This window comes from Candoia aspera, chromosome 1, assembly GCF_035149785.1.
Source record: "Candoia aspera isolate rCanAsp1 chromosome 1, rCanAsp1.hap2, whole genome shotgun sequence".
In the NCBI taxonomy this organism is placed as follows: domain Eukaryota; kingdom Metazoa; phylum Chordata; class Lepidosauria; order Squamata; family Boidae; genus Candoia; species Candoia aspera.
In genome coordinates this window covers 166,429,149-166,447,916 of record NC_086153.1, presented here as the reverse complement: position 1 = coordinate 166,447,916, position 18,768 = coordinate 166,429,149, and the positions used below count along the sequence as shown (strand labels likewise).

Below are 18,768 nucleotides of genomic sequence, written 5' to 3'. Positions count from 1 at the left end.
CCTTCCAAACACACTTTAAACCATGTCTGCTTATTCAATTTTAAACACGTATGTATATTAAAGGTATGATCTCCCCCTGGGTAGAAGTCCTTACCACGGAAAGGAGGAAGGTCCATCTGAGGGATCTGAAAGGACAGCAGGGCCTTCTTTAGCCATGCAAGATGGCTGGGTCTGTTCCACTGGAGGTGGGGGAGCCACTTGCTGCCTCCAGCCTCTGCAAATTCGGCTACAGGCCAGGAGAGCTCTCTGAGATCTTCTGAAGAGGCAACTTCAGCTAGGAACTGTATCACGCTGTTGTACAGCTCTATTATGGCACTAGGATCTTGAGAGGGTAACCCAGCCACACGTCTCTCCCACCTGTCTTGGTAGAAAGCCTGGGTGAAGTAACAGTCAAGGCCATCCTCAAGGTACTGCATGAGTGTCTGGCAGCAAAGTCTGACAGGCTGTGGGCACTGCGCAACCAGCCACTGTACTGCCTCAGAGAGCTGCGGATAAGAGCAGAGACCACAAATTCACAACCTGACAAGAGGGAAGGTAAAAGGCAAATCCTGTGTCAAATTCTTTCCCAGGTAATTCCTGCTGAAACTGAAACATTTCAGTCCAGTGCTTCCTCAGTGCTATTTCTTTATTAGATTTGTATTTGTTCAGGGAGTCAAGGCTCCTCCCATCACCCCCACCAACAGCAACAGTTTGAGGTGGGTTGGGCTGATAGAATGACTGCCTCAAAGTCAGTCAGTCACCTTCCATGGTGAATCTGAACTCGGATCTCCCCAATACCACTCATGGTATTACTATTACACCATTATACTTAGACCTAAAAATATAATTTATTTTTTAAAAATGTCAATCTCTTAGGCCTCTGCTCCCATGAAGAATGGAACTGAAAGTAAGTCAGTCTGTTGATTTCATCACTTCTAATACCTGTCTTGAGTATGCAATACTCCCTTTAAAAAGATCAATTAATCAACTACAGAAAAACAGAAAATAAACCATACATGCAAGAGCAAAAATCATAAGAAAAAGATCATTTGTGAGGAAACAAAAATCAAAATATCAACACGGTTTAAAGCTTTAGTTCCCAAGAATCAAAAACATGACACATTTATTTCCAGCATTTCTTATGAGAAAATTTGCCTTTGTTCTTAAACAACTGATACCAAATACAATGTTTAAAATGTAATCAAGAGCAGTATTCCCCAATTATAACGACTGATGGACCTGGGCAGGGCATAGGCGCTGCAGTTCCATGTATGCGTGCCTGTGTAGCATCTGCCAATAATTCTCTAAAGCAGTTGTGACCTTTCCAGGAATCATACAGCTGCCTTTCTCTGCTGCAACGGGCACCTGGGAAAAGACCTGTTTGTTCGGAGCATGGATTACAATCTGCATCCACTGAAAGTTCTTACCTTGATGGAACCCTGCAAATCATTCACAGAATCTGGGATTTCAACAACATTGTAGTTCGATATAAGTTTAGCTGAAATCAAGTCAGGTAGCATCAAACCTTTGAAAACAAGAAGCTGCATTTTAGTAACATGATGTAGAGAACAAAGAGGATGTCCTTGATGGAGGGAGGGAAGATCCACTGCCAAGGCAATGAGTAGTTAAACACTGCTTAAACCCAGATGAGGAGGGAGGGTTATTTAAATGTCTCAAACAGGCACTCCCCTAATTCATATGATTTACAAAAGTGGTAGGAAGGGAAGCACATTCAGACTTGCAAGATGACTGCAGGATGCTGCAATTGTTGTAAATGCGCAATGGTTGCCAAGCACTCGAATCATGATCACATGACCGCAGGGACGCTGCAACAGTCGTAAGTGCGAGAACCAGTTAAGAGTCACTTTTTTCAGCACCACTGTAACTTTGAACAGTTCCTAACAAATGGTCATTAAGCAAAGACTACCTGTATGCTGAGAAGATTCAGCTGTAGCTGCCTTTGACAAAAGCCTAGATTTTCTATTAAGAGTTCTGAACTCTGTAAGCTAATTAAATTTGTTTCTATCTTGGATATTATCATAAATAACATAAATAAATAACATAAATTATTCCAAAGTTCTTTACATACCTTCTTCTACTTCCTTTTTCACAGTCTCATTTCCAAGACTGGGGACAAGAACCACAAGAGGTAGTTTTGGCTGGAAAGGTTTCACTTGAAGGAGCCGTTTCAGCTGAAGCAAGGCTGAAAGCCAATAGACATCTTCCTCTGCAGGATCCTCACTTCTTACTTGAGGAGACAGCAGGAGAATAAGCCCACTAGTTCCAAGTAGTTCTTTCAGAGTTTCCGGGTCTTCAAGTTCAGAGGTGCCAAGTGTTCCATAAGCCACCTACACAGGAAATGGAAAACGATTTACTTCCACACATAGAAAGAGCAAGCTAAAGGCATAAACACTTAACAGCAGCCCTGAGCCTGAGATCTTATATCTACTGTCCTTCATCGCTATCCAAATACTTCTGGAAAGGAAAGCATAGCCTACGGATAACAGCCCTCTCCTGCAACTTGTCTCCTCTGCCCAACTAGTATTCAGAAAGCTGCCTGATCATCACGATGGATTTATTCTTCTTAGTTTTGTCCAATTCCGTTTTAAAATAATTTAAAATACTATATAAATGTTCTGTAGAAGGAGTTTCTGTTCTGCAGGCAATGATGGCAACTGAGTTTCTAAACATTATAAATCCTGCCGTACAGATAACGCCACCTCACTGCCACCAGAGTTGAAATCCTTCCACCCATGGAACCACTGCTAAGTCAAAGTGAAGGAAAGGGAAAAAGGAAAAACAACAAGAAGAAGAAATGACAAGGGTCTGTCTGTTCTACTTTTACCTGACCATCTGGATAGCCAGCAGCATGTGCAACCACGCATGCTCTCTGGAGCAAGGAGGGCTGGAACCAGGGAAGGGGCTATCCGTTCCCACAGGAAAGAATGTCGGAGACACTCTAAGCCCTGCCTCTTAAGTGAGTGGACGAGAGATAACCATAACAGGATGTCCGGGCTCTGCTGCAGGAAGACATTTTTTTCTATAGAAATAGCACACCTAAAATTCCTTCCAATCTGCAGCCATCGATATATGAATAAATTTAACATAAAAAACTGTAAATAAATAGTGGGATATTTTAAATAGTATTTCAAAAATGATTCAATAAAATGTTGTTGCTATTAAGGGATTACAAAGATGAGGAAGAATCTGGTATAGAATTTTTATTTCAATTTTTTAAAAGGGATGAATAACACGATTTGCAAAATGAGAAGAACAATAAAATCCTAATAGGGCATGAGACATGGAAAGCTGTTAACAGTAGGACTACTATACAACCAGGATCCACACTGAACTCATAGGCAACTGAAACGCCTTACAGTGTGGTGAATAATGTAAACCCCATACCACCAATTTTATGACCAATATCTATAAAAATGAAGCCACGTTCCAGCTCTAAAGAGGGTAGATGGCAGAGCATACAGACAGTTATCCAGCAAAGAAGTGTCCAGCTTAAAACTCAGAAGCATAAACATTCTTAAGAGTCTGCAGTAAAGTTTTGTGAGCAAAAGACTCCTCAAAGATATTACAGGTCTGAGGATTCAGTTTTTTAAACTTTCAGACAGAAACTTTTAAAACGTTCAGATGATGGTTGCTGATACAAAGCAAGGTGCAAGCTCACTGTCTTCTACTCTCTTATTCATTAGTAAGATTTAAACCCACCAATCTCGAAGTGGCTCAAAGTCTCTCAGTGAGCTTCCATGGCTGTAGGTGGACTTAAACCTGAGTCTTCCTAGTCCTTAACTACTAACCCAGACGTACCTGAGTTCTTATGCTTCTGTTCCTGAACCCCTCTTTCACTCTGGCATAGCTAAAGTAGAAGCAACAATTAATCCTCAGGCTTTGTTCAAGACTCTATTCTTTGATTATGGATTTCACTTCTTTATCTACGTCCTGCCTTACCTCATCTTTTGAATTACTGTGGCTACCCTGAGTACCAAAGAGTACTGTCCCTGCCCAAAGCAGAATAGTAGTATGTTTTACAGTATCTGTCAAGATAGTGGTGTAAGAAATTTATTATTTGGCCAGACCTTTATGCACACGCTAACACAAGTTTCTTGATCTTCTCGTGCCTGGAGAGATGAATGCAGTGCAAGTGTCTGAATTTTGTAATTTGCCCGAGATGCAGTTTCCTTTTCATTTCTGTTGATTTGAAATTTAGCTTTCAACCATTCCATCAGAATTCTATAACCAGAAAGAGAAAAAAGTACTTTCAGTACTGCATCACAGATTTGATTCCTAGCACTATGTCCAATTAAAATGTTAAATATTTTTAATCATAGGATAAAACATTAATTTATCAAATGGTATAAGATTATAATGAAGACGGTATCTTTACTTAATATTGTCTTAATATTAGTTACACTTCGAAGCAATCTGATTAAAATCAGTTAGTTTGTAAAAATATACCCATAGAACCTGCAACAGAAGTGTTGCAGTGTGAACAACCCTAATCAGTGTTACCTTACTTCCAACCACCCCACAATCACTGAAGATCCTCAGCCTTACCTGGACCATTTATGGTTCTATTCTACATTTAGGAAGATTTCCTCCTAAAGATTTTTTTGTATTTTTGCAAAATCTTCGGGTTTCCCAAGCTTCCCTCTTGTGTATAGCTGTTGTTCAAACTATATTAGCAACATCCATTGTTAAATAGTGGAAATGTACAGCATGATTTGCAGTGCAATAAGTGTATTTTCTCAATCATTTCTTCATTTTCTGAAGCTTTATGTGGCTGAAAAGACACAATCCAATCCCATGCATGCTTACGTAGACAAAAAAGCTTCCTCACTGTGTTTAATGGGAGTTAAAGAATCCTAAGATAAGCAACTCCTTAGCATTACTTGACTTTATAGATACACAAAGATATGCAAGTGCAAAGCAAATTTCGGTTACAAAGCATATACACATATCGTCTGAGTGATCATGGCTGGATATGTGAATGGGCTATCCCGAAATATAATCTCTGAGATTATATAAAATGACATTAAAATACCTGCTGTGCTCGATCTGCAATAACTCAATCATATCTAGCACTCATGAGAGCTGCATGGCTAGGTTGCCTTTTTTTGAAAATCATTTTTTTTTCCTACAGGGACTGAGGGAATAGGAGTTTCAAGGATGAAACTTTGAGTACCATAGCCTTAATTTCCCAGTCTGAGGAAGATTTTTGCACTAAGGAGAAAAGATAAGAAAGGAAGCATTCTGCTTTTGTTATATAGAAGAAAAAAAGTACAGTATCACAATGAGGAGCCCAGAATCAAAGGTAAGGTCACTGGGATCACAGCAATACTAAGCCACATTTAATGCAGCTGTTGGGATTTATTTGCACGAAACTGTTGGCACTTTCAGCCCACGGGGCTATCCAAAGATGACAGTCTAAATTGGCTAGTGACACTGACGCTGGCCTCAGAGATACAATCCCTTCCTCCCTGCTCTGTATTTACAAGGCAGGAACTGTGTTCAAGAGCTAGCCTGCAAACGATAGACATGCAAAAGTCTGTTCCCTTTTCCAAGGCATGCTTAATTATTCTGTCCTAGAAAATCCCTCTAGATCTAATTTAAGCATATGCAGAAAATGCTTTCCAGACTCTTGATCCAAAAGTAACCTGCTCCTGCCACTCTAATCTCAGAGCATGCAACCTGAAGAACAGAGTTTAATCCAGGGATGCACAACAATCTGGAGTACAGTCTCTGGAACCCCTCCAAAATTTACCACCAAAAGGTAATGTTCAATGTGACAGTATTAGGATGTTATTAAATATATGGGAGGGAAATCATATTAACCTTAATTGAACTTAATTTTAATTGAATGCAAATATAAATTAAATGCAGGTAGTCTTTGCTTAACAACCATTTGTTTAGAAACGGTTCGGACTTATGACAGCACTAAAACCCAACTGACAACCAGTCCTCACACTTATGACGTCGCAGCGTCCCCACGGTCATGTGATCACGATTCTGGTGCTTGGCAACCAGTTCTGATTTACAACCATCACAGCATCCCATGGTCATGTGATCACCATTTTCAACCTTCCCAGTTGGCTTCTGGCAAGCAAAATCAATGGGGAACCGTGTGATTTGCTTAACAACCACACGGTTCACTTAACGATTGCAGTGATTCACTTAACAACTGCCACAAAAATGGTCATAAAATCAGGTTGGATTCGCTTAATGACCACTTCACTTAGCAACTGAAATTCCAGTCCCAATTGTGATCATTAAGCGAGGACTACCTGTATAATTTATTTTTTGTCCTGACCCTGCATACTATTTGAAACTGGCCCCTAGTGTTTCATTCAAAGGTCAAATGAGTAAATGAAGGAATTGAGCCATACTGTATGGCAAGCCATCCCTAGCAGAGGGGCTCTCTGGCCAGCCAGTTTATTACCTCTCCCTGTTCTTCATCCATGGTCTTGGAAGGCAAGAGGCATTACAGGGAATTGGCCTTCAAATATTAAGATTTTTCTCCCAACAGTAAAACAATGGGCAAGGGAAAAAAGCACAAGTGAGTTTTCTTCCTGCAGCAAAGAAAAAAGCCCTCCTCTGGTGATAACAGAGAACTTTCAGGAATTGAAAGTATGGCAAAGGGGTCAAATGAGTGAGAAATTAGTAAGCAGTTGAAAGAAATGGGAGAAGGGGTTTTAAAAGCAAAAGAAAACTTGTCTCACAAGTTTGAAGTTACAAACAATGCACCTATGAGCCGAAACTCTTCTTGCATTTTTAGATAATAGCATGTTATTACTAGCAAGATTTGAGTGGAACAGTATCATATTCAACACTGAAAGCTGCTGACTCCCTTGCACTGTTTCTATGCAGCCAGTACCTGCGGGGATCTGCAGCAGGATGCTCATCATAGCTTGGCAACACCAGAAGTGCTTTCCAAAAGATCTTTTCTTGTTGCAGAGGAATGTTTTCAGCAATTAATGATGGTAGGTCTAGTGGAGTCCACGCTGCATCCCTTAGACACAAAACGTAACATTAAAAATGTAACAGTAAATATTTTTCATTGTAGATTGTATTTCCTAAAGAGCGTTGCAGGAAAAAGTGGATTACTTTAAACCAAGGCCTTTAAAATGATTTACTTTAATAATAAAGAACAATAAATCCAAAACAAATCTCTTGAAAAGTCTGTTTCCAGAACAAGCCTGCATATTTATTTTATTTATTTATATTTCAAATTTAATCACCACCCATCTCACTCAAAGATAGTAACGATTATCTTAATAGTTTAATAATCATAATGGCTAAAGCATACTAGTTTACAGCTTGATAGAATTTTTGTCTAAAAATATACTCCAAAGCCTTAGGGCACATAAAATCCATTCTTATAAACTCTTATCGAAAAAGTATTGTTGGGGGCCATAGTAGATTATGCAATTAGCAGTTGTCTGAATGCATTTTAAACCTAAACTGTACGTAGACCAATCTGGGGAGTTCTCTGGGCAGGGCAGTCAGCTTTTGACTTTTCCCCTGCATCTCATCCAGTTTGTCCATCAGTAATCCACTTCAGGTGATATATGCAACACAGGCATTCTCTTCCTTGTTCAAGTATCACAAAACCTATCTTACATAAAACCAGTATGGATTCCATTTTGGCTCAAAACACATTTAGTTCTTAAATCACTCGTGACTTTGCAGTTAGATTAGAATGACTGAAGGTGTTAATCCCAAAGTTTTCAGCCTTGTTCTAACATAGTTTAATGAAAATCCAACATACTGTAATAATTGGTGATAAAAATGCTGTACTTTCATTTGGTGGATGGTCTTGTTCCGTATCCACTGTAACCTGGAAATAAACACCACTATCAATCACTTGGCCATATCAAACAGCAAACATTTCTCATTCATACTTAGCCATCACCTGGTGTCCCTTGAGTGATCAAATTCACAAGGACCTGCATCAACCATTCAAACAAAGCCAAGAAGAGCTTCCTAACTTCTGATGTGATACAACTAAAAATTGCTACAATGCTGTTGTTTACATTTGAACAAATCCTATACACCTGAGCAAGAATACCTGCTAATTATCAAAACATTACACATGTGGATATAAATCAGAATGAATCATAATTTGCTACACAAAGAGCATCCATCAGTTTAATGAGTTTTCTTGTAATACTCTGTTTGATAGAATAACACAACTGTGGTTATTTTTATTTTACACTGACATAGAGCACCAACTCCCATCCATACCCAGGACTTTTAAGGCGTTTGGCTTTTTTTCTTCTTCTTCAAAATATGGCAGGACTGAATACAAATGTAAAACGTATTAGAAACTCTCTATATTTGGAGACTTGTTATCCAAAAAGGAAACCGATTTATTTAAAGAACTTCTCTCTCATGCCTGGATTACCACATTTATGTATCAAATTAGACACTTAAAATAAATAGAAAAGAAAGCTGGATCTTTTTAAAGAACAGTTCCTTTGAAGTAAATAAGACTTAAATTAATCAACAAAACATGGGGATTAGGAATCTGTGGCTCTCTGGAGGCTGTTGAACTCCAACTCCCAGCATCTCCCATTGTTAGTCAGCATGGCTGGGCCAGTTTCTCCCTAATTTTTCCAAAGAATCACCACAATCATACCAGGTCCACCCATAGGGGATAGGAACAGCAACTATATCTAGTTCTACTTCTAACAATCACCCATTAAGCAATTACGTGGTTTTTTTTAACAATAAAGTAATATTTTCAGGCAAGTATAAATGTTTTTGCAATACCTTGACACACAAATTAAGTAATAACATTGTCCAGAAATTAAGATTACATCACATGCATTATTTCAAGGGTTGCAATAGACAAATTGTTAGATGCCACCATTATTGTCTTACATGCTGGCTGGAGAAAACTGAACATATATGTATGTGCACAAGCCAAGCATTAGCAGTAGGAAAAAAATTGTGTCTGGGTGAATGTATTCTCCAAGGAATAACTGTATTTCCCTTGGACACCTCCATGTACAGAAAAAGCTAGAAAGTGCCCTGTTGCTTTGTACAGTGCACTAGAACAGACAGCAAGTTGCCCATGCCTGCCAATCCAACAGGAGCAGCTATTTCATTGTACCTAAAGCATGTGGCTTCCCAGAGCAGCTTGGCACCTTGCCAGCTAACCTAAAAGGATTGCCCTGATGGTATCCTCAGAGAGATGCACTGGGAAAGAGTTACGGCCCTTCCCCATTCAGGCAGCTGCCTCACAATTTGTCACTGTGGGAACTCCTCAGAGCAAAGTTACGGAAAGTGCAACTGAAGGATGACGAGAGATGTACTGCCATCAGGGAAAGGATAGTGGGAGCAGGAGCTCAGAGGAAATATCCTGCTCCTCCCCTCTCAAACAGCGAGTCCCCCCAGGCAGGCTGCCCTATAAATGACACTCTATTGGTATGGATCTCAAAGTGTTTACACAAGCAGCAGGTAAAATGCTTGATGTAGATGCATCAGAAATGGCTGGCCCCAATCCTCTGCAGGGTATATCCACTGGTATAAAAGGCAGACAAGGGAAGTGATCAGAGACAAAATGTGCCTATTCTTCAGGATAACAATCAGAGCATCCACGGGGAACGGGAGGGGTGATGATATTACATCATTCGCATGATGATATCATCTTGCACATATCGTCATTCTGACATCATCACAGCTTGTGCGGGGGAAAGATAACTGCTACACACTATTCTTTCATTTCTGTGGAAAGAGACAGCACTTACTGCAGGCAGGAGGTACCAAGATTCCCTGCATGTCCCAAGTTGACAATTCTTTTAATGAGATGGTCCTTGGCAATTGGGCACTCTGCAGAAGGTGAAAGTGCTTTCAGTTTATCTTTCGGGTCCACGTAACACGGTGCTGCTGGGAACGCTCTCATCTGTCGCTTCAATTTCTTTCGGGCTGAAACAGCTTCCCTCCATCTTCAAGAGACAGTACAAGCAAGGTTCATTAACTGACTGCCAAACTGCACAACTTGCTAGAGCCATCATTTCAGTCAGACTGTATTCCATCTGCTTGATGCCAGGTTATAACCAGCTCTAGTGGGGAAGCAAATATTTTCTGCTCTGTTAGAGGGAAAGGAAGAAGAAAAAAGGCTGTACGCCCCTCTCTGTAGAACACAGCAATCCATGTGCTCCTTCACTGGATTGCTCACTTGCACTATAGTTTAAAAAAAGAGAAGTGCTACATCTCTCTCTTGTTGCCTTCCTATTGAAGAAACGCCTAGCAACGCCTCTCTCAAACCTGACTGCATCTGCAGGGGAGCTCTGGAGTGAGGTTGCTGTGGTATTCAGACAGGAAGAACAAGCCGACTTCTTGTGGCATTTCTCACTATTTCACAACCATCTGCACAAATACCACATCTCTTCACAGAATCCTCAGTGTATGCCTGAGGTCTTCAGAGAAGAGGCCGGTGGCAAACACTAATTACAAACCAAACCTTTTGTTGGGGAACTCTGCTGAACTGAATAATCTCAAAGCTAATTCACAAAGTCTTTGTCTGTACACTGTGATATGTTAAGTTTATGGTTTCATAAGCCTATTTCTGATATACCACCTCAGTGTCCTAATGGACCAAAAAAATATCTAAAAAGACAAAAAGAAAGGGGAGGGGAAAAAAAAGAAAACAAGAATACTCAAGTAATCATTCTTGATGTTAACACTGATCTTATACTGATTAGCTGTAACATCCATATAATGCTGTAATAAAACTATGATTGGTTGGTCATACTACAACTACAGAATGAGAACAGTTCAAAAAGAGGAGCCCCAAACTGCTCCTTTCTCAGCCATGACGTGAAGGACTTCTTTTCCAACCCTCTTTCGGACAAGAAGGCTACCAGGTAACAGTTGTGTTCCATGGACGTGACATTGCGAGGTGCTGGTGGTGAACCTGCTTTCCTTCTCTTCTCTCCTTTGTTACGCTCTGGTGCAGCCATCTGTTTCTGTCCGGCTGATCTGCCCTCATAGGATGTCATAGGATAGCTCTGGCAGACTTATTTACTTCAGGAGTGGGGGTCTATGGCCCGCCAGATATTGCTGAGTTACAACTTCTTGCATCCTTCACCCTCTAAGCTGATTGGGGCCACTGGTAAATGCAGCACGGCAACACCCAATTCCTCACCCCTGGCTTATATAAAGCCTCATCTTCAAACTTAGTTTCCAAATCCCCCCTAGAGGTTTGTCTTGGATGGACTTGCTATGGAAATATAAGAGGAGCTGACTCAGCGGCAGTGGCACTGTACATTCAGAGCAGACCAGGCAAAGGCACTAAGAAATAGGAGGTATAAAGAATAGTCAGATGTCCCAGGAGAATTTGCAAGAGACGTACTCCCAGGATTTAAAACTTAAGAGACAAGTTTTATCTTGTAGTTATGTCCTGTAGGATAAAACTGTAAGAATAATGAAAAGATTTTACACATCCTATCCTGCGCTTCTTGGTAGAAGAAATGTGATACAAATAGAGTAAAATTAAACTTCTCAAGAATGCAGTTGACCTACCGTTGTAAGTATTTGCAGAAACACTGAAGTTCTTGCAAGGTCTCCTTAGCATTTTGGAAAATTTCATCCTCCAAAAATGTACCCATCATTTCAGTACAGATTTCTTTTGAACACCGGGCAATGCGTGCCTTTTGGTCTTTCTCCACAGCACACCTAAGATATAATAACTCATTTAATTTAGTAGACATCTCAAGAGAGATTATAGCACTGATAGGAGATAGAACATTTCTGGCTTTCTGTCATACAATAGAAGATTAAAAGAAGATTTTATTTCAAAGAGCAGTTCAAGAACTTTTTAAGAGCAAATGTTATGGCATAAAACTTCAATAACTTTGTTGGTAAGAATGGCAGCATAGTTTAAATGGCAATTATTGATCGCTGCATACAAAGTATCACATCTCTAGTTCTCCAAAACTGAAGAAACAGTCTGAAAGAGTTGAATTAATAAATTTACATCTAGATTAAATTAAATAAATGAGAATTTGTAAAATATTCTGGTTTTTAATCAAGGGCTGTGTGAGCAGAAAACAATTCAGAAAGCAGCTCTTTCTCCTCCCCACAGTTCCCTGTATTACCCCACTTCTAAACAACCTGCAAGGGGAAATTGTTGAAACTAAGTTTGGGGCACCTTGAGCCAGACTGTTTTTTTAAGTGATTACAGTAGTAACTATCTATTATATAAAAGCCTAAATCATGATGTTATTAAAAGGGAGGGGGAATCCCTAAACTGAAGAAAGAAGTATCCCTTTACCGGATGCTCCCTTCCACAGAAAGAGCCTAAGTAGTATAGAAAACAACAAACAATTCTGAGAAAAGAAATGAAAATGCAACTAGCTTCCTTGGAAATATACACATATACATTTGATTACTGGAGCCAGAGGACTAGAAGCATCCACAGTAAGAAGAAGAGGGACAGGATATAAAGTGGCAGTATATAGTGATGGCAAAAAAAGTGTTATTTACCCTAAAAAGAAAGAGTGTTCTTTATTTTATCTTTCACAACAAGGAATCCAATGCAAGAAAATATGCATGGTAATTAACTACGGAACTATCATAGTAAGACTAATAAAGACGTTACAATCACCAAGGAACACGGGTCGGAAACCTACTTTAACTCCTTAACAGAAATCTCTTGCGTTTCTTGCTTTACTACTTCTTCCACCAGTTCGGCACCCAGTGACTGGCTTAACTGTTGTGCTCTCTCTTCTTTTTCCCTTTTCTGCCTAAGAAGAAGAAGATGGAATGAAATCCAATCATTATGTGTTAGGAAAACTTCAGGCACTTACCTTAAGCAACAAAGTTTCTCAATATTAAAAAAAAAATACCCGCCTTAAAAATACATTATTAAGTGTAACATACAAAAATATTACTAGGATACAAGTAACACTAAGTATGTTCTGCTTAACTTGCATCCACTGCTTATGTTCTTTATTATTTGTTAGATAAATTTATATGTATACAGTACATGTTTCTAAGATAGATAGATAGATAGATAGATAGATAGTCAGACAGACAGACAGATAGTAGAAACATCATTTTAAAAATAGAAAGGCCTGAAACAGAGAAATGGAATAATATGAAAAGTAAAAATCATCTCTGTGAAGTGGTGCAACATGGGAACCTGCTTTTTACTAAGCCAGAGATCGGATCCCTCTGGCTCAGTCACTGACTGGCAGCAGTGTTTTAATGTTTAAGACAAGAAGCTTTCCTACACTTCCCTGGAGAGGAAAAGAGTTGGATCGAGCATCGTCAGCATGCGACCTATTGCCTTATGGATAAGTTGCTGGGGTGTAGATCACCCTCAGACACTGGAGCGAAGTATGAGAGCGCCCATGAGATCACATAGGCTAGTCTTGCCCATCAGCCATCAGCAGCAGCCAGATTCCCCGGAGTCTAAAGGGGCTCTACATGTTCACTGACATACACGGGCAGCAGTTGTGTATACCCTGGCCACATAAGTAGCTGGCGAGGTGCATGGTCAATAGTTACCGTGACAGATTCAGGCAAGCCTAACTATAGAGGTGCTCCCCCAACAGTCTTTCTTATGTATCTTTGCAAGCACAATGGGTTGAATGAATCTCTCTACCACCACATATGACTGACTCAGAGAAAGCAATACTGCAATATCTATACACCCTGAAATTCTAAACAGTGTCAGAACAAACGTCAAAGAAACGTTACTTCTCTTCTTCGGCCTGACGCTTTTCTTCTTCAAATCTTTCCCTTTCTTCATTTATGACAACAGATGCAATTTGCCTCAAAATTCCTGACATCGCTTCTGTCACAAGTTCATTTACAGTAATGTCAGAGATCCTATAGAAGAAATGAAATCCACTGTGAACTCTTAGTTGAAAGAACCAGCCACACAATTCTAAATTTTCTAGAACTTCTCCTCAAGATGGTTGTTTATTACTCGCTTGTACAACCAGGTTACATGTATTAACACATCAATATTAAAATCACAGTTTCAACCCCATCACGTTATACCAAGTTAATTAAAAGGTAAGTATAAATAGCCCAAGTACTTAAGTAGTGTTGGTTTACCTGAAGAATTCCCTAGTCCTATTACTCATGTAAGTAGAAGTACCCAGCATCTGTGCAAACCTAGCGCAGCACCCTCTCATCCCTGCTCCTCTCCACCTTACCTGCCACCCCAGCCCAAGACCACTGCTTTGCCCAGTGCTTCGCCCCATGTTTCCCTGCTACCACTGGCCACCCCTTCAGCCTTCCCTAATTCCCCTCCATCTTCTCTGCCTTCCTGGGCTTCTTTGGCCTCCCCTCATCCCATTCCAATGTCCATAAACTCACTTTCCTTCCATCTATCCTCCTGTTTTCTCGTTCACTTACTTCTTTTCATCTTGCAAAGAACAAAGTACAACTTTTTAAAAGCTACCAATTTTATGGGATGCTTGCTTCTAAAATAATATATAACAAGTTGACATGAAGCTATGCTTCTACCTCTACGCTGGGCGAGAACAGTTCTACAGGAATGCTCTATTTCCTTAGCACAATGAATGAGAAACTGTTGCTTTGGTGTGCCTAAGGCTTTGTTCAGTATGCACCGGCTACAGAACTTTTGGCTACTCTTTAATTCCCTCATGATGCCTTTTCCAGGGAGGCTGGAACCAGTGAGAGTGCAGAGACTGTAGCAGAATGGGTGTTCCCTGTCCCTTAATGGCTTCCATAGGCCTTGGTATAACTAGGTTCATTATCTGTTTTGCTGATTTGCTTGCTGGGCTGCTTCATAGGCTTCAGATTTCCTTTGTCTGAAACAGCTGTGTTGTTTATTCGTTTAGTCGCTTCTGACTCTTCGTGACTTCATGGACCAGCCCACGCCAGAGCTTCCTGTCGGTTGTCAACACCCCCAGCTCCCGCAGGGACGAGTCCGTCACCTCTAGAATATCTGAAACAGCTACCATGATACATTTGCAAATTCTCACTATCCCATGCTGAAAGGCAGCCTAATATATGCTCCCTGAAATAGAAACTTGGGATATGTGATTCCTAAGACAGAGGCATATAAAGTACAGACCCCTACGATATATAAGGTTGTCTTCTGATTTAGATGAGGTTCAGTTGTCTTGATTCAGGGGAGGGGTGGGCTTGTGAATTATGTATGGTGACTGACCCTTGCAAACAGAAGCCTTTGCCCTGTGCCCATGTGCTTGTAAGTCTCTGCCTTGGGTTTGCTGCAAGTGCAAGTGCAAGTGCAATTCCGTAACTACAGAACACAAGCGTAGCAACCTGTTGATTTGTTTTTATATAAGCACAGGTAACGGCATTCCGTGTCGTCATGCTGGCCACATGACCCGGAAAATGTCTACGGACAACGCCGGCTCTAAGGCTTAGAAACGGAGATGAGCACCGCCCCCTAGAGTCGGACACGACTGGACTTTACGTCAAGGGAAACCTTTACCTTTACCTTAAATGGAACTCTAAGCTATAATAAAGGTACAGGTAGTTCTCAGGTTACAATGGCAATTGGGAACAGAATTCCCATCGCTAAGCAACACATTCATAAAGCGCAACATCACATGACCGCATCACTTAGCGATGGCAATCCCAGCAGTCCTGGTTGCTGTTGTTAAGCGAGGACCATGTGGGTTGTTAAATGAGAACCTCACATAACTGCAACTTCCAACTTTCTGCTGGCTTCCCCACTGACTTTGCTTGTGGGAAGCTGGCATGGAACATCGGAAATCACTATCATATGACCGCAGGACACTGCAGCTTTGTAATTGTGAGCCTGGTGTCAAACGCCCAAATCACGATTGTGTGACCGCAGGGATACTGCAATGGCCAGAATGTTGTAAGTCCCCCCTCATTCAGCACCATCATAACTTTGAACAGTCGCTGAATGGATGGTTGTAAGTCGAGGACTGCCTACAGTTTTAAACATAAACTACCTTTATAATAGCTATATATTAAATATATTGGTGTTTATGCCTCATGGGGAAAATGTAAGGCTACTGACCCTGGTATGAGCTCTCTGACCAAAGACACACAGCTGCATAAATTTTTTCCTGCATGTTTTGGTAAATACGGAAATATTTACCAATTACATTCTTTTTCTATCTACCCACAAGGCTCTTCTAATGATAAATGTTCCTGTTACACCCAAGCATAAAGCACAGACTGGTGGGTCTACTAAATAAACCCAGTAAGTATCTCATTTTAATTAAAAACCAAAGACAAGATCTGAACATCATAGTCAACGTGACAAGCAACATTTTTAAAATGCAGAAGAAAGTTTGATGTGACCACAGGAACTTTTTAAAAGAGAAGTCGAACTTCAGAGTGCTAGGGGGAAAAAGAGGAGCAGAAACATCACTATGATCAGATTTTATAACTGCTGTATTCAAAAAACAAAACAGGATAGCATCTGGCCCAGACTATCTAATGACAGCACAAGTAAATATCACTGCAGTGAACAGAAGTATTCTGCCTGGGAAAACAGAATGATGAATGTCTCATGAAACCCCATTCTGGCACACAAGAAAAATCAAAGCCTAGAAGTTTGAGGTCCAATCTGAGAAAGGATCTTCCTATATACAAGGCATGATTTTCAGTGTATATGCACATAGACCTAAGAATACGTATCTGTAAAGAAGCTGCCGAAAAGGGGCTAATGAAAAACATTAATGAAGATAAAATATGGACAGTTGTCCTTATGAGGATAAAATCAGGATAACAGACTCCTTTTGCTGTGTGAGTGGAAACAGTGCAAACCATGCACTGTTATGTGTTTTATTTTTATATCATGTATTTTATTCGTTTTTTATCTATTTTATTGTAAGCCGCCCAAACTCATGTATGTGAGACAGGTAGCTATATAAATCAAATAAATAAATAAACCATTGAGTTTAAGCCACAATCTTTTATCAACCAAAAATTTGTTGCATTATCTTGCCATCTGCCTGCCTATAATAAAGGAATGTCAGGGTTAGTTTAATTTTCCTTTCTTGGTCCCTGGCAGAACAGACAGAAAAGGAATGCCCCAAAACAATTCATACGTGCCAGGAAGTGGAATAAAATTGCAAATTTCAGAGATTTGCTAAGGAATGAAACCAGGTAGTCAAAGAAAATAAAATTTCACACACCCCAAATCTTGGCCTCCTGAAATACTTTATAATAGCCTTTAATGACTATGTAATTAAGCATTTAAAGCCCTGTATGGTATTGCTGTCTCTTATAATTTCCACAGTTAATTTCTTTGTGTAAAGAAATAGGAAAAGAAGAGAGGAAGGATATCGCCTATTAGTACCACTTCCTCTCTCTGAGTCTGAATGATATCTGCAGACATATTCATCATTCCATGTCCTCTCATTTCTTCTTCTCCTTCCAAATCCTCTTGGCTAGATGTGAATGGGAGAAGTTTTTTTTGTTTTTTGTTTTTGCTTGTACCTGCTTAGGATGGGCTTATTGCTTCAGCATTTCAAGAAGGTCAGGGAAGTGCAACGTATTCGGGGAAGACATCTTTCCAGAAAAAATAGCAGCATTAACTCAACAGGCTGAGAAGAGGCAGCAAGTGTCCAAGGGGGCGCAGTGGGAACAGAGCAAGGACCAGACCAAGAGTGGGGAACCTATGATGCTGCTGGATAATTCCTACCATCCCTAATCACTGACTGTGCCTACTAGACCAGAGGGAGTAGAAGAAACCCCCTTCCTCCTTTATTGACTGTCCCCCAAGTTCTAGCCTCCTTCAAGAACAGTCATCTCCCTTGCCACATTTTGGAATAAATGGACAACCTAAACATTTGCCTCCCTCATCCCCCCCATGCCACCTGGGAAAAAGAGGACAAACATTCCAAATATCACTCTCCAGAGGCTTGAAGACAATAGGGGGATGCCAGGAAAGATGACATCCTACATAAAAAGGGCTTTTTTTATGTAGAGAAAGATTTTACACATTCCTATAGGTGGCTTTACTGATACCAAGGAGATCTATAGTAGAAATTGTTTGTTTATTTAAAAGATTTGTATGCCACCACCCTTAAAGCACAACTCTGAACAGCTCATAAGAACAATAAAACCATGGCATCATAAAACCATAAAATTACAGCTCTTCAACATCCTTTCCTTGGATCTTCTGTTAGACAACTACAGGAAGAGTTGTGCTGAAGCTGCAAAAGCCTTGTGAAACTCTGTTGAAACAAGTCAGAATATCTGAGGGATGAGCGAACAAGGTGGCCTTCTTGAAACGCTAAAGCAATAAGCCCATCCTAAGCAGATACAAGCAAAAAAAAAAGTCTCCCATTCACATCTAGCCAAGAAGATTTGGAAGAGGAAGAAATGAGAGGAAAAAGTGCGGTGAAGAAAGAAAACAGATGTTAGTTTTAATGCGAAGAGGACTCAAGAGTAACAAAAAATATTCAGCTGAAATATATTATTTTCTGCCAACTCTAGACCTTTCTCTAATAAAGGAGATGTTGATGTAGTACTGGTATGAATAATCTCTAAAAGTTGAAACTCAAGTTTTCCTGGATGTTAAAACTAGCATTTGCAGATATTCCTAGTAATAGTTTAAATTTCATAACCAGAACAAGTATACTAATCTGCACCAGACAGCAATATTAACATAGATAAAGATGATGATAAAGCATCAGGCCAGAACAGTGGCATTCCTCATCTTTTCTCTAAATATAGAGCTAAATTAGAAAAGTTATCCAGTCTGATAACTCCCCTTCATCAATGACTCAGCTGAATCTTCCCCAACCTGAGCAAGTTCAGTTCTGAGAATCCTTAGTAAGA

The 18,768-nt window shown here is 40.1% G+C and overlaps 1 protein-coding gene across 1 annotated transcript in view; it reads right to left on the bottom strand.

The window, feature by feature from the left end:
- Nucleotides 1-18,768, bottom strand: part of MCM3AP (minichromosome maintenance complex component 3 associated protein) — a 53,441-nt gene that overhangs the window by 13,023 nt on the left and 21,650 nt on the right. The window contains exons 14-23 of the mRNA XM_063317822.1: nucleotides 13,699-13,830; nucleotides 12,627-12,740; nucleotides 11,518-11,670; nucleotides 9,741-9,938; nucleotides 7,757-7,825; nucleotides 6,863-6,997; nucleotides 4,068-4,221; nucleotides 2,069-2,327; nucleotides 1,407-1,504; nucleotides 95-485 (exon numbers count right to left, since the gene is read on the bottom strand). Coding sequence (XP_063173892.1) covers nucleotides 95-485; nucleotides 1,407-1,504; nucleotides 2,069-2,327; nucleotides 4,068-4,221; nucleotides 6,863-6,997; nucleotides 7,757-7,825; nucleotides 9,741-9,938; nucleotides 11,518-11,670; nucleotides 12,627-12,740; nucleotides 13,699-13,830 — 1,703 coding nt within the window. The remainder of the gene's footprint in view (nucleotides 1-94; nucleotides 486-1,406; nucleotides 1,505-2,068; nucleotides 2,328-4,067; nucleotides 4,222-6,862; nucleotides 6,998-7,756; nucleotides 7,826-9,740; nucleotides 9,939-11,517; nucleotides 11,671-12,626; nucleotides 12,741-13,698; nucleotides 13,831-18,768) is intronic.